General features: G+C 36.6%; 4 protein-coding genes and 1 pseudogene across 4 annotated transcripts; all 5 read left to right on the plus strand.

Moving 5' to 3' along the window:
* Positions 1-3213: 3213 nt before the first annotated feature.
* LOC149009663 (putative protein phosphatase 2C 74) lies at positions 3214-5339 on the plus strand. The gene is made up of 5 exons (XM_089163747.1): positions 3214-3902; positions 4033-4203; positions 4419-4589; positions 4791-4970; positions 5055-5339. Exons 1-5 carry the CDS (start codon positions 3291-3293, stop codon positions 5217-5219), a joined length of 1299 nt encoding a protein of 432 aa, XP_089019873.1. The 5' UTR covers positions 3214-3290; the 3' UTR covers positions 5220-5339.
* Positions 5340-7616: 2277 nt separating this feature from the next.
* LOC149009664 (putative protein phosphatase 2C 2) lies at positions 7617-9135 on the plus strand. The gene is made up of 5 exons (XM_089162368.1): positions 7617-7886; positions 8036-8209; positions 8345-8515; positions 8623-8802; positions 8953-9135. The coding sequence occupies exons 1-5, from the start codon at positions 7617-7619 to the stop codon at positions 9133-9135; spliced, it is 978 nt and encodes a 325-aa protein (XP_089018494.1).
* A 2636-nt stretch (positions 9136-11771) lies between these two features.
* Positions 11772-13794, plus strand: LOC149009665 (putative protein phosphatase 2C 74; annotated as a pseudogene).
* Positions 13795-15719: 1925 nt separating this feature from the next.
* On the plus strand, positions 15720-17590 carry LOC149009666 (putative protein phosphatase 2C 2). Its single transcript, XM_089163588.1, has 5 exons — positions 15720-16115; positions 16278-16451; positions 16608-16778; positions 16881-17060; positions 17202-17590. The coding sequence occupies exons 1-5, from the start codon at positions 15843-15845 to the stop codon at positions 17382-17384; spliced, it is 981 nt and encodes a 326-aa protein (XP_089019714.1). The 5' UTR covers positions 15720-15842; the 3' UTR covers positions 17385-17590.
* A 3712-nt stretch (positions 17591-21302) lies between these two features.
* On the plus strand, positions 21303-24703 carry LOC149009667 (uncharacterized). Its single transcript, XM_089164014.1, has 2 exons — positions 21303-22444; positions 24379-24703. Exons 1-2 carry the CDS (start codon positions 21650-21652, stop codon positions 24508-24510), a joined length of 927 nt encoding a protein of 308 aa, XP_089020140.1. The 5' UTR covers positions 21303-21649; the 3' UTR covers positions 24511-24703.
* Positions 24704-25089: the final 386 nt, after the last annotated feature.

Here is a 25089-nt window from a genome sequence, read left to right on the forward strand (position 1 = left end):
GGATGAAAACATGAAGAGATGCAAATTAAGGAGTTGGGACTTGGGATCCTCTATCCTCACTCCCTCTTGAATGTTGTCGATCATCCTTAAATGAAAATGCATGGATGGAAACATGAAGAGATGCAAATTAAAGAGTTAGGAAAAAAAGATCCTCTATCATCCTCACGCATATCTTTGTCACGCATTTATAAGGTTGTATTCATCGCAAGCACTAACAAGATAAATTAGCAATGATTTCCCTCTTGAATGTTTAGTCAAAACATGTGAAAGCAACAACGAAGCTAAACACCCGGCGGGGATGGGGGGGTGTTTGGGGGTGGCGTTGAGCGATGAAATCATATGAAAGAGGATCAATTGTTGTTATTTCTTGGTAAAAAGTGTTGTAATTTCACACACGAAAAAAGGGTTAAGGATCTTTCTAAGAAAATTTCCAAAAAATCAAGATAAAGTGAAGATCAAGTAATATATTTCACATATGAAAAGATGGTCAGAGGGGTTTTGAAGGCAAATTTTAAAAAATAAAAAAAAAAAAGTTTTTTCCCCTCAGCTTGAGAGGGCATGTTCCAAATTGGAAGGATGACACAGAAGATGAAAGAATAAATAGTTGGGTGAAAAAGATCTGCACACCAATCTTATACCCTCAAAAATAGAGGTTTTGGACTTGGAAAGAAGACCTCACTTGAAGCCGCTTTCCTAGTATAATTTTGTTTCTCTTTCTTTGAAGTTTCTCCTCTTTTTAATCATCTTCTGCATTCCTTTCACCTCGATAGCACCATCGTTTTTGGTAGGTGTTTCTAGTAATTATTTAATTGATAATGACATTTGTGTTTGTTTTATTTTGCCACATCAACATCCACGAAGGATTCCATGAAAGTGATGGTGTTGGTTTTGAACGAGTTCATCAATCTAGAAGCTGAATGACCTCATGCGCCTCATGTCTGGGTTGTTAGTTTGTTACTGATGAACATTTCTTCAAGCTGATAAAAGAGACCATGAAGATCATTCAATTTCTAGATTGATGAACCCATTCAAAAGTTGCTAACTGAGCCTTTTAAGCTATAAAACTAAATAAAGAATGGAGTGATTAAGTGGATCAGAAAAATAAAATTCAGGTGGCAGAGCCTGATAGGAATTTGGGAAGAAATTACAAAATTTTCTTATAAGCTGTGTGAAGATCTATTCTATTTCTGAGTATGTTTTGATTATATTTTTTTGGTAATGGCCACTAAGTTTTAGTTGTAGTCATTAACTAATGGCACACTTAGTCAAACTTGAACTATGCCTTAATCTTTGGGTTTTTTTAATAATAAAAAAAGGGTCTTTCATCTTTAATAATGATCGTAGTTCCAAGTTGATGAGAGTTTAGTTCCTTTATTTATTAGGGTAGAGGCTTATGTTCCTCTCATATTTTTTATATATTAGGAGTTGATTTTCATTCCTAATATGTTGTGGAAAGATGTAAGAGAAGCATATAACCCTATCCCTAAATCTCAACAAAATATTTGTCTGCAAATGACAACATTTATAGGACAAATGAGCCATTGCTTCTAAAACTTGATTTTTTTTTTGGTAAGACTAAAACTCAACTTTCATGCAATAGAGAAGAAAATGGTGGTACGATTTTAAAATTTGTCTTCCAAATCCTTGCCCTTGTGTATTCTTTCTCTCATCCTCCTCTTTCTTAGTTGGTCACTCACCACTCTCTCTCTCTCTCTCTCTCTCTCTCTCTATCATTCTCTTCATCTCACCATGTTCCTTGTTGTTGCTTTCTCTTTCTTTAGAAGAATAACCTTCAAGCTCTATCTTGGTCAACAAGATTTTACTTTCTACTCCATTCAGAGAAACTTATTATAACTTCCTTCAAAAGTGTTTCTTGGAATATTTTATCCCGCTTTCATGACTTTCCCTTTCTTTAAATGAAAATCCACAGTTTAGTTATTCTAAGGAGTGTATTAGAAGATTCTACCATGTTTATTGTCTTCAGGCAAGCAACAATCAATTTTATTTTATTTCAAAACACCCTACCTGGTCTTACTTCACCACCTATTTTGACGGATAACTAAACTAGACAAGTTCTCAAAGTCCAATAGGTTTTTTATACGACCCATGAAAATACCCAATAAGAGTCTTGTGCATCCCAAAAATACCCTTCTAATGCATTTGACCCACTAGAATGAATAGAATCAAAATAATGTGGCTTAAGTTTTATCTCGCACTTCCCCTTTTGGCGCAAGTTGCTCCCTAGACCTTGTGTTCCTTGTCCTTTCCATATCGTGTGTCCTGTCTTTCGAAAACCTGTAAACACTTGTCTGATAATGTCTCACATTTTGTAATTCCCCTAGTTATGTTTCACGTTTAAGTTATATCCTATCCTTGGTGGTACACAAGGCCCTCTCAGTTGTGCATAAAGGTCCATATGTAACTTTTGTGTTTATTAACGTTAAGTTTCTTGTTCTCGTCAAAAGAAAGGAAAAAAAATGAAAGGAACATATGCAAAGGTCTAAGTTAGTATTTTGCTTGAGTAAATTGTTTTATTCCTTCTAACATGGGGTGAAAAGTAGGGGGATACCGATGTACAGATAACCTCATTGATCTGTTCAATCAGAGTTGGAATTCTCTACTCCTTGGGTAGAGGATTATGCTCCTTTTCACATCGACCCAAAATGTGTCTTTCTAAATATGTGGTAAAAAAAATATAAAATAAACACAATTTTTTGAAAAAAAATCCTCGTTATACACAACAGTGCATTCTTTTAATTTTTAAAATTTCTCAATCATTTATTTAGCATATAAGTGCACTACTGTACAAAACAGAAGATACTTTCGTTAATTTTTTTCACCTGTCACGGTAGAGGATCCGAACTCAGCCAATTATCCTCCACATCTTTATCTCTCTCAATCTTTATCACTTCTTTTAACTCAGAGTCAAATAGACCATCTTTGACCATTGCATGACGTGTCAAGGTCTAATTGGACAAAATTATTGCCTTGGTCCAGTAAAATAATGACCGATTCCCAAGTTTTCCGTGACCAATTCCTTAGGATTGAAGTATTCCAAATCAGGATTGCGTGCTTTTACAAATTGGATAACCGTGAGGTTTCTCTTTCTTCCATCCGTTGACTGGTCAAATCCATCGACTGAATTAAATTTTCTTCCACTATAAAGCGGGAGCTGTGAAACACGAAACTTATATGAAAACCTTTCCTGTTTCGATTAAGATCCTACCTGAAACAGTAAAGGAAAGAACTGAAGATTGATCAAAAGGCCAGCATCACCACCACTGGCAACAATGATTCATGTAGAAGAGTTTCTTTGGTGTTTCTCTATCTTTGATTTCTGTTTTCAAATACTTCGTGACTTCGTTAGGATTTTTCACAAGAACTTAAGCTTAAATTCTTGTTCATATTCTTCTTCTCCACCTACTCTCCCATGGATGCACTTCTGCTCCCCACTTTCGTTCATGAATGGCTTTGAGACTCGAGATTTAAAGAATCATTCGAAGAGTTTGAGTGTAGTATCAAAGAAACGTATGGTTTTTGCTGCAGAAGAGGAGCAATCTTATACTAGGCAGTCAGATTCTATTGTGGAGAACATGCATCAAGACAAAATTAGTTCTTGCAAGAGAAAGCCAGAAGAGGATTCAAAATCTGAAGGATTGAATTCATTGCTTTCGAGTAATGGTAGAAAGATTGAAGTTCCTACAAGGGCTTGGAAGAGACCTGGAAGAATTACCATACCTAAGCATCCAGTTTGTGATTTTGCTGATGTGGTCGAAGTTTTAGACAATAAGGATTTTGAAGTTCAGGGTACAGATTTCTTTCTTGCCAGTAAAAGAGGAAGAAAACCAGTTATGGAAGATGGATACAGTGTCATACCTGATATTTTGGGAAACCCTAAGCAGGTACTCTTAAAATTCCTTCGTTTTTAGAACTTTTTTTTAATCTTTTCAAAAAAAATTCAATCTTTATATACTCCAACAGATAATCATGAGTTCATGCTTCTTGATACAATGGATTCTTCTATGATTGCAGGCTTTCTTCGGTGTCTTTGATGGCCATGGCGGCCGTGCAGCTGTAGATTATGCTACTGAAAATTTAGGGAAGAATATTTTGGCAGCTATGGGTGAGGTTGGCAAAGCAGATCATGTAGAAGAAGCCATTAGGGAAGGCTATTTGACTACAGATAAAGATTTTCTCAGTAAGGTATATATGATTACAAACCCACTTGAATAGAACTTTATATATTATATTAGAAGAGGAGATCTAAAGACTGCTGTCATATATTGAAATTTCTCATGCTAAACCAATGGAGAGTGTGATAGACAGATTAATGTGTCTACCATTCTCACATAAATGATTTGACCTTTTCAACTATAAATAAATTTTGAACATTATATAATTCTTCTCATCATCTACAGGGTCAATGCAGTGGAGCATGTGTAGCTACTGTGCTCTTGAAGGATGGAGAATTATATGTAGCAAATGCTGGTGATTGTAGAGTGGTTCTAAGTAGGAAAGGAGTTGCAAGTGCATTAACAAGAGATCACCGTGTTAATAGAGAAGATGAGCGTTCTCGAATTCAGAGCTTGGTATGTTTTTCTAATTGATGTTTAATTCAGGTGTTCAAGGTCTAATTAATTGTAGATACTAGCTAGAAGCAACCGTTTGAGTATTCCAAACTAGAAACTCAAGGTGTAACGCTTTAAGCAATCCTTGTGGTACTGAACACTAACAAGTTGATTTTATTTTCATTGCTTAACCATGATCCTGTTCCCATCAATACATTTCAGGGTGGTTATGTGAGTTGTCGAAATGGAGTTTGGAGAGCTCAAGATACATTAGCAGTATCTAGAGCAATTGGAGATCGGAGTTTGAAGGAATGGATAACATTTGAACCAGATATTAAGAAGCTCCTTTTAACACCAGATTGTGAATTTCTGATTGTAGCTTCAGATGGATTATGGGATAAGGTATGGATACACTTAGCTGGTGATAACTTCAATTCTCCATCATATGTTGTTGTATGTAATTTGATTAATTTTTTGCTTTATTAGGTAAATAATCAAGAGGCAGTTGATGTTGTGTTAAGACACAAGATCACCTTAGAATCTTGCAAAGAATTGGTGGATATGTCTTCTAGCAAGGGCAACAGAGATGATGCAACCGTAATGGTGATCAACCTTCAAAATTTTATGCCGCAGGTGAACTGCCATGATTAGATCCTCTGGATGTGAAGGAGAAAGATAAAGAGCGATGAAGAGAGATAATAACTTAAGGTCTTCTAGGAAGAACACTTAGATACATTAGAAGAACAATTATATATATTAGAGAACTTAGATCATGGGCTGCAAGGATTGGAGATTATAGCCAGCTGCAGGCCAAATCGATGTTGTACATTACTTTTGCTCTCTTTTTTGACAATTATATTTCACTATTTTGTTCAAAAATAAATTTTTATTTAGTTGTTTTTGAGAATGAATGAAACAATAGATTTAACAATACAACTGGAATTGTTCAACTACAATGTTTTAGCTTCAGGCTATAATCAAATCTTCCTGCTACCAGTTGCAGGAACTATTATGTGGATTCAAAGTTCGCAATACATAGTTGCCCAAGCTATCAATAATTCGCAAGAGGGATTTTTTTTGGGGGGGTGGGGGTGAGGTTTGCTTTGTTAGGACAAATATCAAGAAATCTCTAATAGAAATAAAAGTAAAATGAAAACACATGGAGATCTAATGTGGTTCATACACCAATGTGGTGTGCTATGTCCACGGTCTAAGAAGAAGAACTTTTGACTATGTAAAAGAAGAACAAATTGGAGATCTCTAAAGAAAAAGAAAATAAAATCCTTTACTAAGCACAACAGTGCAGCACCATAGAGGGATGAGATTGAAATACTGGTTTTTAAGTGAATTGTTTTTTTCCCCATTTTTAGGAACATCAAGGGGTGGCTCCATTGGCAAACAACCAACCTTCCACTAGGTGGTTAGAGTTCGAATCCCCTCAGGCTAGGGGTGAAGCCCTACCTTGTATTTAAATTATATGTGACACCTACCCCTTAAGGAATAGTGAAGGTGCGTGTAAGCTGGCCTTGGCGAACTTTAGTTCCTGAAAAAAAAAAAAATTAACAAAAAAAGGAGCTAGCTAGCTATAACTGCTTCTAGTACCGTTTCTTTATAGCTTATGGAAAGGGAGATGGAGGAAGAAAAATGAGAAATGGAGGAAATTAAAGGGAGCTAGAGGGTGGGGGGGGGGGGGAATGAGAAAAGTTGTGGGACTTTCAAGTTCTAGAGTTGGGTTCTTAGAAATGGGTGGGGGTTAATCCTCAAACAAGTCATGAAAATAGGTTTTTCACTCTCAACCTTTCGCTATGTAGAAGAAGAATATAATGGACATCTTAATCACTAGAATGGCATTACAAAAATTTTTATACAAAAATATTAAGATGATAATTCCAAATCTCACAATGACTAAATGGCGACTAGAGCTAATCATTGGATTATAATTGGGTAATGGGTTCAACCCAAGGCCTCTGCTTCCATCACAAATCTCTCAATTGTCATTCAATTGCCTATTGAAATATGTTGGTGTGAAACCATCTTCAAAATCAAGTGTAAGAATTCAGCTCACAACATGTTATGGTTATTTTGGTTCAAGCCAATGAACCGGAGCAGATTATTTGGCTGAGTCCAATGGTTAAAATTTGGACCAAGATAATTCGTCTGGTACTTCTCAAACACACAGCTGTCCTCATGTGACTTCTCGGCAAAAAGTAGGACAGATAATATATTCAGCATATCTTTATTCAAATGTCAGTCACAATATTAAATGCTTGACATAGCATTCAACTCAACATTAAATGCTCTTTGTTGACAAAAAAACTTTTCACGTAACCCAAGCTTGCCTTGAGTATTGTATTTATTTTTCAATATCAATCTGATGTTGACATCTTGATTTACCAACAAAGTCTTAAACTAACGTAAATATCACACAATCTAACTTGTTACTCTAGCCTCTCTAAGAAGTATGGATCAAAAGCAAACCAAGAAACTAAGAATACATTTTTCAATTCAACACAACATAAGAAGCTTTCATATTGGAACAAAATAAAGGCGATTCACACGTTTTCCTTTTTAGATCTCATGGAATTCTCTCTCCCACATGGGTTCACTGGTCAAAACTATGTTCGACTAATAATTATTATCTGAATCCCTTCTATAAAGAGAGTCCAACAAACCCTAAATGTTGGACGGAAACTTGCTTAGTTGGAACAGAATACTTTCTCGCTGGCTCACATGAAACAAAGATGGAATGAAATGAGATAGCGTGTTGACTACTACTGGTCGCCCCCAATAAGAATGATTCAATTACAGGAATTTCTCACTTTCTTTATCATTTCTTTCTGGTTTTCACGTACTTCATGAATTTACTACGGTTTACCACATGACCTAAAACTGTTATAAATGATCTTCTTCTTTGTTTTCTTCATCTCCCCCTACTCTCCACTATCAGCCACTGATAGTCTTTGCTTCGGAAGAACAAAACTATCTAAAGAAAGTTTTCACTAGACTAACGCAGAAGAGGGTTCAAAATCTTCTTTGAAGTTCAGTAACATGGCCTCAGAAAGATTGAATTCATTGCCTTCAAGCAATAGCAGAGACGTTAGAGACGTTAAAGCATCTACGAGGGTTTGGAAGAAGCCTCCAAGAATCACTATACCCAAGTCTCCGGTTTGTGATTTTGGTGATGTTGGTGAGGTTTTGGATGACAAGGATATTGAGGTTCAAGGTAGAAATTTCTTTTTAGCCAGTAGAAGAGGAAGAAGATCAATCATGGAAGATGGGTTTAGTGTTATAACTGATGTTTTGGGAGACCCTAAGCAGGTGATAACTACAGATGATTTTGTTTAAAAGACAGTTTCTTCATATTTTTAAAGGAAAAAAAAAAAAAAATTCAAACTATAGGTTCATGATTCTTTCTCACTTCTGATGTGAAACTATACATACTATACATATATATGCTTCTATTACAGGCACTTTTTGGAGTCTTTGATGGCCATGGAGGCGGTGCAGCTGTGGACTATGCTGCTGAAAATCTAGGGAAGAATATCTTAGCAGCTATTTGTGAGGCTGGTAAAGCAGAAGATCAGGTAGAACAAGCTATTAGAAAAGGCTACTTGATCACAGACGAAGATTTTCTCAGTAAGGTATGTTACAGAACTTCTAGAGGTCGTCAAGTATATGTAAATGAAGTTTCAGCAGCAAGGTCATCATGTTCTTATGTCAACTTAAGTGGGTCAAGCAGCAAATTTTATTTCATTAGTATTTGTTCTCTTCATCAGGGTCTATGCAGTGGAGCATGTGCAGCTACTGTGCTGTTGAAAGATGGAAAATTATATGTAGCAAATGCTGGTGATTGTAGAGTAGTTCTGTGCAGGAAGGGAGTAGGGGAAGCATTAACAAGTGACCATCGTGTTAGTAGAGAAGATGAGCGCTTTCGAATTCAGAACTTGGTAAGATTTATTCTAAGGTCATGTTTGATACAAATTCTCCGAATGCATTATTTTAGGCTCAGATTTTTTTAATGCACCATACCCATTGTAATCAGATTTCAATGCAGTGTGGTTGTGTGAGTTTCCGCAGTGGAGTTTGGAGAGCTCTAGATACACTAGCAGTATCTAGAGCAATTGGGGATCAGAACTTGAAGCAATGGATAACAGCTGAACCTGAGATCATGAAGGTTCCTTTAACTTCAGATTGTGAATTTTTGATAGTTGCTTCCGATGGATTATGGGATAAGGTATGGATTATACTTTTAAACCTTAGCTTTGTTTATAAACTAGCTAGCTAGAAGCAATGATCTGAGTATTTCAAACTAGATACCCATAGTATAATGATTTAAGCAAGTCTATGTTATAATTAATAACTTTATTAACTTTGGTTTTATCAGGTTAATAACCAAGAGGCGGTGGATGTTATCATGAAGCACAAGGTCACCTCAAAATCTTGCAAAAAACTGGTGGATATGTCTTTTAGCAGGGGCAACATGGACGATGCTACAGTAATGCTGATCAACCTTCAAAATTTTGTGAGGATAAGTGAACCATCATCATCAAATAGTCTCTTTTCATGATAAAAAATTATGGAACAAATATATATACACCACCTTGAAAGATAATATAAGCTTATTATTATTATTAACTGCCTTAGGAGCTTGGTTCTGTTCAACCTATATCCACAACAATTTGGTTCTGTTCAACCTATATCCACAACAATGAAACAGAGAATGACCAGGAAGGGAGATCATAAGTTGAGGTAGAATTAGATAGATAGGAGATTTTTTATCATGGGCTCCAAAGATTGGACACTGTGGCTCGATCAAGATGGAATCTTGAACATATCTAATTTGATCTTGGTGTAATGGTCAGTGAACTCTTTTGCAAAAGTCTGTGGCATCAAGTTCGTCATTTCTCTATTCGAATATGGAAAAGTTTTCTTTTTCCTGTATAATTTTGTTTATCTTCCTTCGAAGTTTCTTCTCTTTTTGAGAATCTTCTTAGCATTTCTTTCACCTCGATAGCACCATCGTTCTTTACTGGGTGTTTCTTTTAGTAATTATTTAATTGATAATGACATTGGTGTTTATTTTATTTTGCCGCATCAGCATCTACGAAGGATTCCATGAAGGTGATGCTACAGGTTTTGAACGAGGTCATCAATCTAGAAACTGAATGACCTCATGAGCCTCATGTCATAGCTTTTACTAATCAACATTTCATCAAGCTGATAAAAGAGACCATGAAGGTCATTCAATTTCTAGATTAATGAACCCATTCAAAAGTAGCTAACAGAGCCCAAATAACTGCTATAAAACTAAATAAAGAATGGAGTAGTTGAGTGGATGAAAAATTTTCTTATCAGCTGTCTGAAGATCTATTCTGGATATGTTTTGATTTGACCACTAAGCTTTAGTTGTAATCAATAATTAATGGTCTATTTAGTCAAACTTGAACCATGCCTTAATTTTTGGTTTTTTTATTTTTTAATAATAAAAGAATGGTCTTTCATCTTCCATAGTAATGATCGTAGTCCCGAAGTTTATGAGAGTTTAGATCCTCCATTCTAGGGTAGAGGCTTATGTTCGTCTCATATTTTTTACATATTAGGAGTTGGTCTCCCTCCTAATATGTTGGGAAAATATGTGAGAGAAGCATATAACTCTACCCGTAAATCTCAACAAAATATTTGTCTGCAAATGACAACATCTATAGGACAAATGAGCCATTGCATCTGCAACTCAACTTTCATGCAAAAGAGAAGAAAATAGTGGTAAGATTTTAAAATTTGTCTTCCAAATCCTAGCCCTTTGTGTATTCTTTCTCTCATCCTCTTTCTTACTTGGTCACTCATCACTACCCTCCCTTCTCTCTCTTGGTGTATCACTCTCTTCTTTTCACCATCTTCCTTGTTGTTGCTTTCTCTTTATCTAGAAGAATAACCTTCAAGTCTATCTTGGTCAACAAGATTTCACTTTCTACTCCATTCAAAGAAACTTATTACAACTTCCTAGAAAATGTTTCTTTTTTTGGTAATAAAACTTCATTCATAAAAAGACTACTGAGTGGCGCGGAATAACCTAGCGAAAGGATATCTACCAGTCAAGGAGAGGAAACATGCCAAACAGTCAAACTCGCACTGACTGGGCCCTCCTAGCCAAGGAGTCTGCTAGAACGTTAGGCACTCTTGAAATAAAAATAAAATTACGAACATCAATAGCCTGGCATAGCCGTAAAATGTCCCTTATACAAACATCCCAATCTAAATCCAAATGGAAGCCATTCCACCGTCAAATTACTAGCAATATCCAACACTGTTGTAGAAGGAGGAATGACACACAGGCCTGAAAATTGAAATGTCGGTTTACCAATACAATCCTCCATAATGTTGCAACCATGAATGTTGCTATGATCTTGACAACAATCATAATAATATGTACACTTCAAGTATTAATGTGTAATGAAACCACATAAATAACAATAGTTTGGAAGACGCTTGTACAAGATTTTCAATGGAATATGTTGGTCGTTACTTCGTTGAATGAATAATGCCAACATCAAAGATTAAGAAATAGTAAGCATAACATGATAACGATAGAAGATAGGACGTTGTCCATTCTCAAAACCTAAGAGTTCTTGGAATACTTTATCCAGCTTTCATGACTTCCCCTTTCTTTAAATAAAATCCCCCTATAGTGGAAGATTCTACCATGCTTAATGTCTTCAAGCACCAATCAATTTTATTTTATTTAAAATAGGTGGTGAAGTTAGACCAAGTAGGGCATTTTGTCTAACTTCACCACCTATTTTGACGGATAACTAAACTAGACAAGTTCTTAAAATCCGAACTCTGTTAATTATCCTGTTCCATCTTTATTTCTCTCACTTTTTATGTCAAAGTCAAATAGACCATCTTTGACCACCACATGACGTGTCGAGCTTTAATTGGACAGAAGTATTACCATGGTCGAGTAAAATAATGAACGATTCCAAAGTTTCCCTAATCCGACCAATTCCTTGGAATTGAAGTATTCTAAATCGGGATTGAGTGCTTTTACAAATTGAATAACCGTTGGGTTTCTCTTTCTTCCATCCGTTGACTGGTCAAATCCACCGACTGAATAAATTTTTCTTCCCACTGTAAAGCGGGAGCTGAGAAACAGGAAACTTGTATGAAAACCTTTCCAGTTTCGATTAGAATCCTACCTGAAACAATAAAGGAAAGAACTGAAGATTGATCAAAAGGCCAGCATCACCAACACTAGCAACAATGATTCATTTAGAGGAGTTTCTTTGGTGTTTCTCTATCTTTGATTTCTGTTTTCATATACTTCGCTACTTCGTTAGGATTTTTCACAAGAACTTAAGCTTTAATTCTTGTTCATATTCTTCTTTTCCACCTACTCTCCCATGGATGCGCTTCTGCTCGCCCCTTTCCTTCATGAATGGCTTTGAGACTCGAGATTTAAAGAATCATTCGAAGAATTTGAGTGTAGTATCAAAGAAACGTATGGTTTTTGCCGCAGAAGAGGAGAAATCTTATACTAGGCAGTCAGATTCTATTGTGGAGAACATGCATCAAGAAATTAGTTATTGTTAGAGAGAAAGCCAGAAGAGGATTCAAAATCTGAAGGATTGGATTCATTGCCTTCAAGTAATGGTAGAAAGATTGAAGTTCCTACAAGGGCTTGGAAGAGACCTGGAAGAATTACCATACCTAAGCATCCAGTTTGTGATTTTGGTGATGTGGTTGAAGTTTTAGACAATAAGGATTTTGAAGTTCAGGGTACAGATTTCTTTCTTGCCAGTAGAAGAGGAAGAAAACCAGTTATGGAAGATGGATATAGTGTTATACCTGATATTTTGGTAAACCCTAAACAGGTACTCTTAAATTCCTTCGTTTTTAGAATATTTTTTTCTTCTTCTTTTCCAAAATAATTTCACTCTTTATATACTACAACAGATCACCATGAGTTCATCAGCATTCTTGATACAATGGATTCTTCTATGATTGCAGGCTTTCTTTGGTGTCTTTGATGGCCATGGCGGCCGTGCAACTGTAGATTATGCTACTGAAAATTTAGGAAATAATATTTTGGCAGCTATGGGTGAAGTTGGCAAAGCAGAACATGTAGAAGAAGCCATTTAGGAAAGGCTATTTGACCACAGATAAAGATTTTCTCAGTAAGGTATATATGATTACAAACTTCCCGATCCACTTGAATACAATTTTATATATTATGTTAGAAGAGGGGATCTAAAGGCTGCTGTCATATATTGAAACTTATCATGCTAAACCAATGGGAGAGTGTGATAGGGATGTGTATATGTAGACAGGCTAATGTGTCTACCATTCTGATCACATAAATGATTTAACCTTATTTCAACCATAAATAAATTTCGAAACATTATATAATTCTTCTCATCATGGACAGGGTCAATGCAGTGGAGCATGTGTAGCTACTGTGCTCTTGAAGGATGGAGAATTATATGTAGCAAATGCTGGTGATTGTAGAGTGGTTCTGAGTAGGAAAGGAGTTGCAAGTACATTAACAAGAGATCACCGTGTTAATAGAGAAGATGAGCGTTCTCGAATTGAGAACTTGGTATGTTTTTCTAATGGATGTATAATTCAAGGGTTCAAGGTCTAATTTAACCATAGATATTAGTTAGAAGCAACGGTTCTGAGTATTCCAAACTAGATACTCAAGGTGTAAGCAATCCTTGTGGTGCTTAAACCGGAACACTAACAACTTGATTTTCTTTTCATTGCTTAACTATTATCCTGTTCTCATCAATGCATTTCAAGGTGGTTATGTGAGTTGTCGAAATGGAGTCTGGAGAGCTCAAGATACATTAGCAGTATCTAGAGCAATTGGGGATTGGAGTTTGAAGGAATGGATAACATTTGAACCAGAGATTAAGAAGCTCCTTTTAACACCAGATTGTGAATTTCTGATTGTAGCTTCAGATGGATTATGGGATAAGGTGTGGATACACTTAACTGGTGATAACTTCAATTCTCCATCATATGTTGTTGTTTGTAATTTGATTAATTTTTTGCTTTATTAGGTAAATAATCAAGAGGCAGTTGATGTTGTGTTAAGACACAAGATCACCTTAGAATCTTGCAAAGAATTGGTGGATATGTCTTCTAGAGGGGGCAACAGAGATGATGCAACTGTAATGGTGATCAACCTTTTCAAAATTTTATGACCGCAGGTGAACTGCCATGATTAGATCCTCTGGATGTGAAGGAGAAGGATAAAGAGCGATGAAGAGAGATAATAACTTGAGGTCTTCTAGGAAGAACAGTTAGATACATTTGAACAGCAATTAGATGTATACATTAGAGAACTTAGATCATGGGCTGCAAGCATTGGAGATTATAGCCAACTGCAGGCCAAATCGATCTTATACATTAATTTTGCTCTCTTTTTTGACAATTACATTTCACTATTTATAAAAATAAACTTTTATTTAGTTGTTTTGAAAGAGTGAGAACAAATGAAATAATAGCTTTAACAACAACTGGAATTGTTCGGCTACAATCTTTTAGCTTCGGCTATAAACAAATCTTCTGCTACCAGTTGCAGGAACAATTATGTTGATTCAAAGTTCGCAATACATAGTTGCCCAAGCTATCAATCATTCGCATGAGGTTTTGTTTTATTTTTATTTTATTTTTAATTTTTAAAAAAAAAATTTTTGGGGGGTGAGTGGGGTTTCCTTTGTTATGACAAATATCAACAAATCTCGAATAGAAATAAAAATAAAATGAAAACACACGGAGACCTAATGTGGTTCATACATCAATGCGGTGTACTATGTCCACGGTCTAAGAAAAAGAATTTTTCACTTTGTAAATGAAGAATAAATTGGAGATCTCTAAAGAAAGGAAGAAAAAAAAACCATTTACTAAGCACAGTAGTGCAGCACCATAGAGGAATGAGATTTTTTTTTTTTTTGTAGAAGAGAGATGAGATTGAAATACTGGTTTTATGTGAAAAAAAAAACCATTTTTAGGAACATCAAGGGGTGGCTTCATTGGCAAACAACCAACCTTCCACTAGGGGATTAGAGTTCAAATCCCCTCAAGCTAGGGGTGAAGCCCCACCTTATATTTAAATTATACGTGACACCTACTCCCTAAGGAGTAGCCAAGGTGCGTATGAGTTGGCCTAGGCAAACTTTAGTTCCCCCCCCCCCCCAAAAAAAAAAAAAAAAAAAAGACCTAGCTATAGCTGCTCCTTGTACCATTTCTTTATAGCTTATGGAAGGGAGGGAGGAAGAAAAATGAGAAATGGAGAAAATTAAAGGGAGTTAGGGGGAAAAAGATGAGAGAAGTTGTGGGAATTTCACGTTCTAGAGTTGGGTTTTTAGAAATGGGGGGGGGGGGGGTTTAATCCTCAAACAAGTCATGAAAATAGGTTTTTCCCTCTCAACTTTTCACTATGTAGAAGAAGAATATAATGGAGATCTCTCAATCAATCACTAGAATGGTGTTACAAAAATTCTTTTATAAAAATGTTAAGATGAAAATTCCAAATCTCATAATGACTAAATAGGTGACTATATATAACTACATATCACTGGATTATATAAGGTAATGGGTTCGACCCAAACCTCTCTGCTTCATTACAAATTAATCTCTCAATTGTCATTTAAATTGCCCATTGAAATATGTTAGTGTGAAAGCATTTTCAAAATCAAGTATAAGAATTCAGCTCACAACGTAACAACATAAGAAACTTTCACATTAGAACAAAATACGGGCGATTCACATGTTTTCCTTTTATGGTCTCATGGAATTCTCTCTCCCACACGGATTCACTGGTCAAACTATTTTCGACTAATAATTATTATCTGAATCCCTTGAGTCCAACAAACCCTAAATGTTGGACCGAAACTTGCTTAGTTGGAACAGAATACTTTCTCGCTGGCTCACATGAAAAAGATGGAATGAAATGAAGATAGCGTGTTTGACTACCACGCCCACAATAAGAATGATTCAATTACAGTAATTTCTTACTTTCTTTGTCATTTCTTTCTGGTTTCCACGTACTTCATGAATTTACTACGGTTTACCACAGGACCAAAAACTGTTATAAATGATCTCCTTCTTCTTTGTTTTCTTCATTATCTCCCCCCTACTCTCCACTATCAGCCACTGATCGTCTTAGCCACTGATAGTCTTTGCATCGGAAGAACAAAACTATCTAAAGAAAGTTTTCACAAGAATAACGCAGAAGAGGGTTCAAGATCTTCGTTGAAGTTCAGTAACATGGCCTCAGAAATATTGAATTCATTTCATTCAAGCAATAGCAGAGACGTTAGAGAGGTTAAAGCATCTACGAGGGTATGGAAGAAGCCTCCGAGAATCACTATACCCAAGTCTCCGGTTTGTGATTTTGGTGATCATGTTGGTGAGGTTTTGGATGACAAGGATACTGAGGTTCAAGGTAGAAATTTCTTTTTAGCCAGTAGAAGAGGAAGAAGATCAGTCATGGAAGATGGGTTTAGTGTTATAACTGATGTTTTGGGAGACCCTAAGCAGGTGACAACCACAGATGATTTTGTTTAAAAGACAGTTTCTTCATATTTTTAAAGAAACATTAAAAAAAAAAAAATTCAAACTGGATCTCTATACGTTCATGATTCTTTCTCTGTACGTTTCTCACTTCTGATATGAAACTATACATGCTTCTATATATTACAGGCACTTTTTGGAGTCTTTGATGGCCATGGAGGCGGTGCAGCTGTGGACTATGCTGCTGAAAATCTAGGGAAGAATATCTTAGCAGCTATTGGTGAGGCTGGTAAAGCAGAAGATCAGGTAGAACAAGCCATTAGAAAAGGCTACTTGATCACAGACGAAGATTTTCTCAGTAAGGTATGCTACAAAATTTCTAGATCCATTTGGGTTCAACTTCTGGTGGTCGTCAAATATATGTAAATGAAGTTTGAGCATCAAGGCCATCAACGTTTTTATCTCAACTTAAGTGGGTCAAGCAGCAAATTTTATTTCATTAGTATTTGTTCTCATCAGGGTCTATGCAGTGGAGCATGTGTAGCTACTGTGCTGTTGAAAGATGGAAAATTATATGTAGCAAATGCTGGTGATTGTAGAGTAGTTCTGTGCAGGAAAGGAGTAGGGGAAGCATTAACAAGTGACCATCGTGTCAGTAGAGAAGATGAGCGCTCTCGAATTCAGAACTTGGTAAGATTTACTCTAAGGTTCTGTTTGATACATATTCTCCGAATACATTATTTTAGGCTCAGATTAATGCACCATACCCATTGTAATCAGATTTCAATGCAGTGTGGTTATGCGAATTTCCGCAGTGGAGTTTGGAGAGCTCTAGATACACTAGCAGTATCTAGAGCAATTGGGGATCAGAACTTGAAGCAGTGGATAACAGCTGAACCTGAGATCATGAAGGTTCCTTTAACTTCAGATTGTGATTTTTTGATAGTTGCTTCAGATGGATTATGGGATAAGGTATGAATTATACTTTTAAACCTTAGTTTTGTTTATAAACTAGCTAGCTAGAAGCAATGATCTGAGTATTTCAAACTATAATGATTTAAGCAAGTGTGTGCTAGCTATAATTAATAACTTGATTAACTTTGGTTTTATCAGGTTAATAACCAAGAGGCGGTGGATGTTATCATGAAGCACAAGGTCACCTTAAAATCTTGCAAAAAACTGGTGGATATGTCTTTTAGCAGGGGCAACATGGACGATGCTACAGTAATGCTGATCAACCTTCAAAATTTTGTGAGGACAAGTGAACCATCATCATCAAATAGTCTCTTTTCATGATAAAATTAAGGAACAAATGTACAAGATTATATAGGCTTTATTTTATTATTATTATTCTATTTTGAACTGCCTTTGGAGCTTGGTTCTGTTCAATGAAAATAGAGAGAAACCAGGAAGGGAGATCAAAAGTTGAGGTAGAATTAGATAGATCAGAGATTTTTGATCATGGGCTCCAAAGATTGGAAACTGTGGCTCGATCAAGATGGAATCTTGAACGTATCTAATTTGGTCTTGGTGTAATGGTCAGTGCATGAACTCTTTTGCAACAAAAGTCTTTGGCATAAGTTCGTCATTTCTCTATTCGAATATGGAAAAGTTTCTCATCTCTTATTGCCTTCAGAAGTTAGAAGGATTATATCGATAGTCCTCGGATATTCTCTCATGCATTCAAGAGATTATTGATCATGAAGATAACGATTAAGATGTTTACTGCTGTTGACACAGAAGATGAAATTAAAGTGACAGTTTTTCATCTTTATTCCTTCATGTTGGATTGTGAGGATCAGAATCATAATACTGTTGATTCAGAGACTTTCCAATGCAAAGCTCCTCAAGTTGAGCTGTGATTAGAGAAAAGGACTTTGCTTTATTCGAGTCAAACAGAATACTTCCCACGTTTTTTCCTTCTAACCATTCAAGGATTCCAAACCAGCAAACCTTATCGCTTGTTGGTTCGAGATAACCATTTGTTAAATCTTTCAAATTCCATGAGATTCTTTGTTCTTCCACCTGTTAGACTGGTCAAAAAACATCGAATATATAATTACTTTCTTCTATTCATTTCTATAATAATACGCCAAGAAACCCAAAAAAATTTGTATAAAAATCTTTCTTCTCTGCAAATGCAACAGATTCCTATCAGGTTGGCATCTCCAATACATCTAAGAATTTTCTTTTTCTTTTTCGGATAAACAATCTAGGAATTATCTTTAAATTTGAATTGAACTTTTGAACGAATCAAATCAAATGTATATATTAAGATATCCAATTCCAAATGACGTAGGGTTTTGGATTTATTGCAACCCAATCTAACCCCTTGGGTGAGGGAAATTTATCAGGTTCATTTCTTTGTCAGAAATGGACCTGATTTTGGTCCCTTGGGTGAGTCATCGTCAAATCCTTGCTAGTTGGGCCGAAACCTGTTGAAAATAATAAAATATCAAATTGGGCCGATCAAAGTGGTTAGGTAACTTGCCTCCAAAGTTTAAATCAGATTAAGTCACAACACCACACCAAGAATGGGGGTTTTAAAAGTCCATGCCAAGCTAATTAGTTGGAGAATAATGAGAGATTAATGGAGCATTACTATTAAATGAAGTAGGTAAGGGATGTTTAGCTATTTATGGTCGAACTTGAAGAGTGCGGATTGTTAGATCCTTGAAATTGGCCTTGATTTTCTCATTCACCAATCTACTGGATGTTGGTGGCTACCAACATGACATGTAAGATGTTGGTTGGCAGTTGTATTGAGCTAACATGACAGATTCTCCCAATTTATAGGTTCTCAACAGCTAAGGAACCGATAGGCATGCTGCTCGTGGTAGATATGGTGGTTGGTCAACGTATAATGTCCAGTTAGCATCAAACACCAAGAGCATCCTCAAATGTTGAAGGAGGGCGGGTCCTCAAATGTTGAAGGAGGGCGGGCCTAAGCACTGTGGAGTGCCCTAGGTGGAAGGTGGTTTGTCCCAAGGGGACCCAAGCCAAGCTATCCGGCACTTGACGGGTCCTAACTCAGGTTCTCGAGCACCAACACTTAGTCATGTACAATACTAACTTTGATCTTTGTATGTCATGATTCAACCTAAGTCTCAAGGTCGTGCCCCCACATACTAATGTTTCATGAACACAACACACACGTTAGACTTGAGCTCATTTATGCACCTGAGGACAAGTGCCCCAAATCATTCTACACAAACTAGCCTGGTCTGATCAATGGATTGAGACCAAGCCTCCATACTTGGGAAATTTTTGCATAAAAGGGTTCTTACCAACACATACATAACCAAGTCAACAAAAATTCTACATCTTAATGAATCAAGGTTACTTTAAATACATCAAAGCCCTGAAAGCCCATGATAAATATGTTGTGATTAATTGTGAAAATAATAAAAAGAAAATTTGCGAAAGAAAATGTCAAAAGGTGTAGGGCTGCAAGCCTGCAACCTGAGTAGGTATTAGGTACGTCTAAAGTAGTTTTATTAGCCACCACTGCAGATGAAAGCAGTTGATGAGTCACAGAAACAATATGATTGGTTGGGAAAGAGATATCTTTTTGTTATCTAACTTTTTTTTTTCTTTTCTTTCTTCTTGTCTTTTAGTGGTAGGAGCTTAACTCGGCATGAGGAACTCACCAATTTATAAATGAGTTGTCAATACAAGGTTGATAGAATGGTAAGATTCATACTTCTTAATGGAGAGGTTTAATAAAAAAAATTAATAAATTAAAAAAATTAAAAAAAAAAGAAAAAGAAAAAGAAGAGAAGTTATGGGTTCGACCACGATAAAACTCTTCCTTGAAATATAATTAAAGTGCGTACAAACTAACCTGATCAATATGTGTATTTTATTTATTATTATTGTTGAGGGAAAAAAAATTTAGTATTGGCAACCAAAGCCCAAGGGCGGGAAAATTTTATTAAAATATTAAATAAGAGCTTAATTAATTAATTGGTTAATATTCTCCAGTTTTATTGATAATGACGTATGTAGTACACGTGATTTTGAATTAGATCTTTCATAAAATTAATGAAATATGACATTTTTATAATATTTTAATGATAAACATAATTTTTTTATTTTTTTGGTAATACATAACTTCATTTACTAAAAGTGGAAATACACAAGGCATTGGTCTTACAAATATAGACCAGCCAAGAAATGGAGTGCAGCCACGTCTTACGCGCAACCGAAAGAACTGCTTCATAAGTCAAGAAACAGATTTATTTAATAATTTGACTTATTCTTTTTTTATCTCATCTATATTTTATTATTTTTATCTAAGTTATGAAGTATACGATTTAAATCGATTTAAATCGATTTGGCATCAATTTTGATTGTAGACTCTTTGTTTTTTATTTTGTTTTAATTTCTTTTTTCTTTCCCTAAAAGATTGTAGATTTTTTATAGGCTGTTATGGTTATGCTTTCAAATCATATTCACAAGCTGAGTGGGGGTCCTTAGCCAAGTGGTCCTCTAGTCTATTAAATTTTTTTGGCAGAACCTTCAGCTTATTGATCAACACATGAAAAATGTTACCGGGCATTTGGTTCTTGTGGCTAAATACATAATTACATAAAATCATCATACAATTATCCAAAAAAAAAAAAAAAGAATTACCATATAATTCCTAATGTTCTTCAATTCTTTAGGGCAGTGTTTTTGTATTTCTTTACATGTAGAGGGATTATTTTGTCAATTTTTAGAGGTAAATTTCATCTTAGATGTACGGCAATGAAAAAACAGGATAGCGATCTTTAAAGGAATTGGGCCACAATTTTTGAGTACTCCGTGCTAGTGTAGATGCTAGACAACTGAACCCCACCCAAAAAAAAATCTGAGCATCAACATCATCAAATCAACCAATTTTATAGATGAAAATATTGAGAAATGTGAATATTCCAAATGATACCATTAGATACTACACTTGCCAATAGAACTAGATGTATATAAGAGGTTCTATACTATGGGCAATGAGTTATGGGCTATGGGCTGGGCTCACGGCTCACCAGTCCATTGAACATATGGTTGGAAATGGAGTTTCAAAAGTCGGTGAAGATCGATCCGAATCTTCAATTTAGGTTCTGAATCAGGTAGAAACCCCGAGATTTCTCCGGTTTCTGCTCTTTCCAGATTGATTCCAGGGTTAATCGATCCATTTAAACTCGATTAATTCCCAGGTCCCTGGTTTAAAACCCTAGTTAGAAAAGAATCTGTCAAGTTTCAATAGATAATAGATACCTTTCCAAATGGGATCCTCAAAGATATCGAGAGGAGATGACTTTTTTCTGTTTCTCGCTGATATCATGATAAGTGGTTACTTGACACGTTAACAATTACCTTCCTCTTTGGTTCTCTCTCCCCTTCTAAAGAATAAAAGAATAGGATCTCGGTTTTCCTTCAATGGAAGAAAAGTAGGTCAGAAAGTTTCCAACGAATCATTTCTCTGTGGGTACTTTTGTTTTGTTTTGTTTTGTTTTGAACCCTCTTATCTTTCCCTGTTTCGGGAGTGAGGGTTTTCTCTCTGTTTGATCAAACAAATCGCCATGGACGAAGCAGGGGAAGACTGGGAGTTACTGGGTCTTGCCCAATCCCCTGTTTCCACTAAGACTCCGAGAGATTTTTTGGAAATGGAAGGTGACTCTGAAGGCGTTATTCGGCCTGATTATTTCTCACTTGATTCGGATAAGAGATTTGAAAGAAAGGTCTCTGAACATGACCTTTCAGAAGGGAATTCTGTCGAATCTGATAATCCCAGTTGGGTCGATCCTAGTTCGGAACCCAGGTATGGAGATGATCCCAATAGAGAAGTGGGTATGGAAGGAATCGTCTTTGGGTCTAAGAATTTGGGAGAATTTTGGTCTGATTCAAGCAGCGAGCGATCTGTTTCCCAGAAAAGCGATTTGGAGTGTGTAGGTGATGCAACAAATGAAGTGGCTTTCGAAGAATCTGGAGAAGGTATAGGAATTGAATCGAAAAGTGTCGAGGTTCAAATTGAGAACGAATCTGGGTTGACATCTAATGATTACGAGCAAGAATTTAAAGCAGAGGGGTCAAATGGTTCGGAATCAAGTGTTATGACGGAGGTTGCAGCAGAGAGCGGTGAAATTACCGAAGGGATGGGACTCGTTGAGGTAAAAGGAGTAGAAGAAGGGAAGAGGGAGATTGTTTGGTGGAAACTTCCTTATGAACTTCTCAGATTCTGTGTTTTCAGGGTTAGCCCTGTTTGGTCTTTATCTATTGCTGCTACTATGGTGGGTATTGCTATTCTGGGTAGGAGATTGTACAGGATGAAGAGAAAGACTCGTGCCCTTCCTCTAAAGGTCACAGTGGATGATAAGGTCAGTTCCTCCCAAAGTTATCTGCTTTTAATTTATTGCATGAAATGAGATCTGGTAAATTTGGTTTGGTTTACTTATTATTGTTTGAAATTTGATATATTTTTTTTAATTGGTTTACTGCCTATGCTATTGATTCTTAACAAAGCCAGTAGTGCTGGTTCGGGACGCTTTTTGTTCCGTTTGCCTTCATGAATTATTTATTCTTGTGTTCAAATTGATTCACTCTTAATGATTGATCTACAGTGCACCTGTGAGTTTTGACCTGTACGCATTTGATGTTTCTGTAGCATTGTATGTGAGCCCGTATATGAAAAAATTGTTCGCCAAAAACCACTTTCAACCTAAACAGAAAACTGGATATGTATAACTTGGGTCTTATATCTATTATAGCTTCAAATGGAACTGATTGGAAGGCAACGACCCATGTAACCGACCCCATTTAGTTGGGGTAAGGCTTGTTTGTTGTTGTTTTTTATCTAAACATAAATCTTAGTTGGTAACTAGACATAATAGAGTACAGAATGAGGAATAACATTCCCCTCCCCGACACTGAAGGAAAGAAAATAAAAAAAACAGGAAATGGTGTCACACAAGGTTTGGGCTGCACAAGGTTTGGGCTGCACTGGGTTGGAAGTTGGGGTTTATATATACCTGACAAGGGGCAGGGTAAGACTGCGTAAGAAAACAATGGAAGCCTTTGGCACCGGATTTGCCTTTTGACAAGGAGGTAGGTGGGGTTTATATAGAACAAGGGAAGGTGTGGTGTGGAGGGCTGGGTTTGTCTCTGCAATCGGAAGTGCACCAGCCCTTCTTGAAAGTTCAGAGGCTGTCGGTCTTTTAGTCTCCATCGTGAGTCATTTGCCATCTCTTCTTGTAGCAGCCATCCCTATTTTATCCTGTGATTGTGTTGTTTCTAGTACCCTCTCTTCCATATACACGTGGGATAATTATGACCTCTCACATATTGGGAACCTCATTCAGCCTTGTGGTGGGTATGCTGGGATGGTTAGAGTTCTTTGAAGTTCTGTTCAAACTTCATAAAACTCTCTGGTGAGTCCGCCCTTCAACCCCATGGTCACTAACCCCAATGTGTCTTGTTTTTTCTGAAAGGAAAAAAATCAGAGAATTCATTGTCAAGGGAGTGTTGCCTTGGTCCTATCAACCCTGGGACCTTGCATCATCATTGCCCCTGTGACTGCCCCTGCATGGCTGTAATAAAAGTTTCTTGAATGGAAGCTATGGGAACAGATGTTTTTAGTACTACTGATCTGATTGAGTTATGAATTATTCATCTTGGGCATTTCAGGAAATCTCTGATATATCTAATGCCCGACGACTTATAACAGTAACTCCCTTGTCCTCCTCTTTGTTGATGATGATGTGAAAAAGTAAGTGTCAACAAAAAATTGGGTCTGGGAACGGGATAGAAGGGTCTGTGTCTCAGATGGGCTGATGTCTTACAGGGAAGTGCAGATTGGGCACAGAGGTGTGAACTGCACAGAGGTGTGAACTTGCAGTGGTGATGGATTTACAGGCAGGGCAACAGAGTCTTGAAGCAGGGAATTAGGGGTAGGGATGGAGGAGAGATGAGTTCTACTCGCTCGTCTTATAACAAAAACAAAATGACATTTTCCCTTCATTTGGGGCTGATGGAGCCCCACCATTTGCATCCAAGCATCACTTATTTGTCTTGTTGCTGTATAATTTTGAACCAGGTAAATCAGAAGGGAGATGTGATGTTCATGTGGTTAATAGATACTTTATATTTTGTTTCAAGTAGCCTTTCCATTTCTGTTCTCTGCTTCTGCTTCCAAGTCGGTTTATGCTTTTTGCTTCTGTGCTCCTGTTTAAAGAATCCATGCAAGAGACGGTGTAAACTAACTCTAACTGTTCATACTTTTGTGCTCCTTTTCTGATGGTTCTTAAATCTGCAGAAAGTGTCTCAGTTCATGGTCCGTGCTGCTCGACTCAATGAGGCATTCTCAGTCGTTCGTCGAGTTCCAATGATACGATCTCCACTTCCAGCAGCTGGGGTTACTCCTTGGCCTGTCATGAGCATGAGATGAGATCTGTTGTATTATAGATGAAAATAAAAATAGAAAAGTTCTAAAAGGTCAATTGCCAGAATATATGCAATTACAGATCTCCATATGTAGTTATTTATTTGGTGATAGTAGCTTCTGTATTATATTTATTTGTATAAGGTTATCAAATGACTTATTTCTTAATTAAGACCCATGAATATTTTCTGTATCTTCTTTTCCTTCTGTCTTTTACTCAGAGTCTCACCCCCCAAAGAAATTGTCATTGCAGCCTTTGGGTGATAACCCTCTGACCGATGGCAGTGTATGAACCATATTTCTGCCAAACCATGGCATCTGAAGATTATGTTGGTTTGATGCCCCTTCTGCTGAGGGCATAATGAGATGCATGACGATTTACTAGGGTTGCAAGTTTACCCTTGGTGGCCTTGAATTCGAACAGGACATGGACTTAGGATTTTGGCTTTGAATTAAGGCTAAGGGGCGGGTTTACATTAATGTTTATCTCAGCTGTTCGTTCTCATTCACTCCTAATTTGACTAACCCATCTTGTTCCAACCCAATAATGAACACTTAGGGCGGAATCGAGATGGACTTAACGCA

This window comes from Hakea prostrata, chromosome 7 (assembly GCF_041222555.1).
Source record: "Hakea prostrata isolate BN-2017 chromosome 7, UWA_Hpros_2, whole genome shotgun sequence".
In the NCBI taxonomy this organism is placed as follows: domain Eukaryota; kingdom Viridiplantae; phylum Streptophyta; class Magnoliopsida; order Proteales; family Proteaceae; genus Hakea; species Hakea prostrata.

Excerpts from the sequence above, each read along its gene's own strand:
- LOC149009664 (XM_089162368.1), top strand. The coding sequence starts at position 7,617 with ATGGCCTCAGAAAGATTGAATTCATTGCCTTCAAGCAATAGCAGAGAC. Across the intron at positions 7,887-8,035 it reads TTTTGGGAGACCCTAAGCAG|GCACTTTTTGGAGTCTTTGA; the intron begins GTGATAACTACA and ends CTTCTATTACAG. Across the intron at positions 8,210-8,344 it reads ACGAAGATTTTCTCAGTAAG|GGTCTATGCAGTGGAGCATG; the intron begins GTATGTTACAGA and ends TCTCTTCATCAG.
- LOC149009667 (XM_089164014.1), top strand. The coding sequence starts at position 21,650 with ATGGACGAAGCAGGGGAAGACTGGGAGTTACTGGGTCTTGCCCAATCC. Across the intron at positions 22,445-24,378 it reads AGGTCACAGTGGATGATAAG|AAAGTGTCTCAGTTCATGGT; the intron begins GTCAGTTCCTCC and ends TTAAATCTGCAG.
- LOC149009666 (XM_089163588.1), top strand. The coding sequence starts at position 15,843 with ATGGCCTCAGAAATATTGAATTCATTTCATTCAAGCAATAGCAGAGAC. Across the intron at positions 16,116-16,277 it reads TTTTGGGAGACCCTAAGCAG|GCACTTTTTGGAGTCTTTGA; the intron begins GTGACAACCACA and ends TATATATTACAG. Across the intron at positions 16,452-16,607 it reads ACGAAGATTTTCTCAGTAAG|GGTCTATGCAGTGGAGCATG; the intron begins GTATGCTACAAA and ends TGTTCTCATCAG.
- LOC149009663 (XM_089163747.1), top strand. The coding sequence starts at position 3,291 with ATGATTCATGTAGAAGAGTTTCTTTGGTGTTTCTCTATCTTTGATTTC. Across the intron at positions 4,590-4,790 it reads GTTCTCGAATTCAGAGCTTG|GGTGGTTATGTGAGTTGTCG; the intron begins GTATGTTTTTCT and ends AATACATTTCAG. Across the intron at positions 4,971-5,054 it reads CAGATGGATTATGGGATAAG|GTAAATAATCAAGAGGCAGT; the intron begins GTATGGATACAC and ends TTGCTTTATTAG.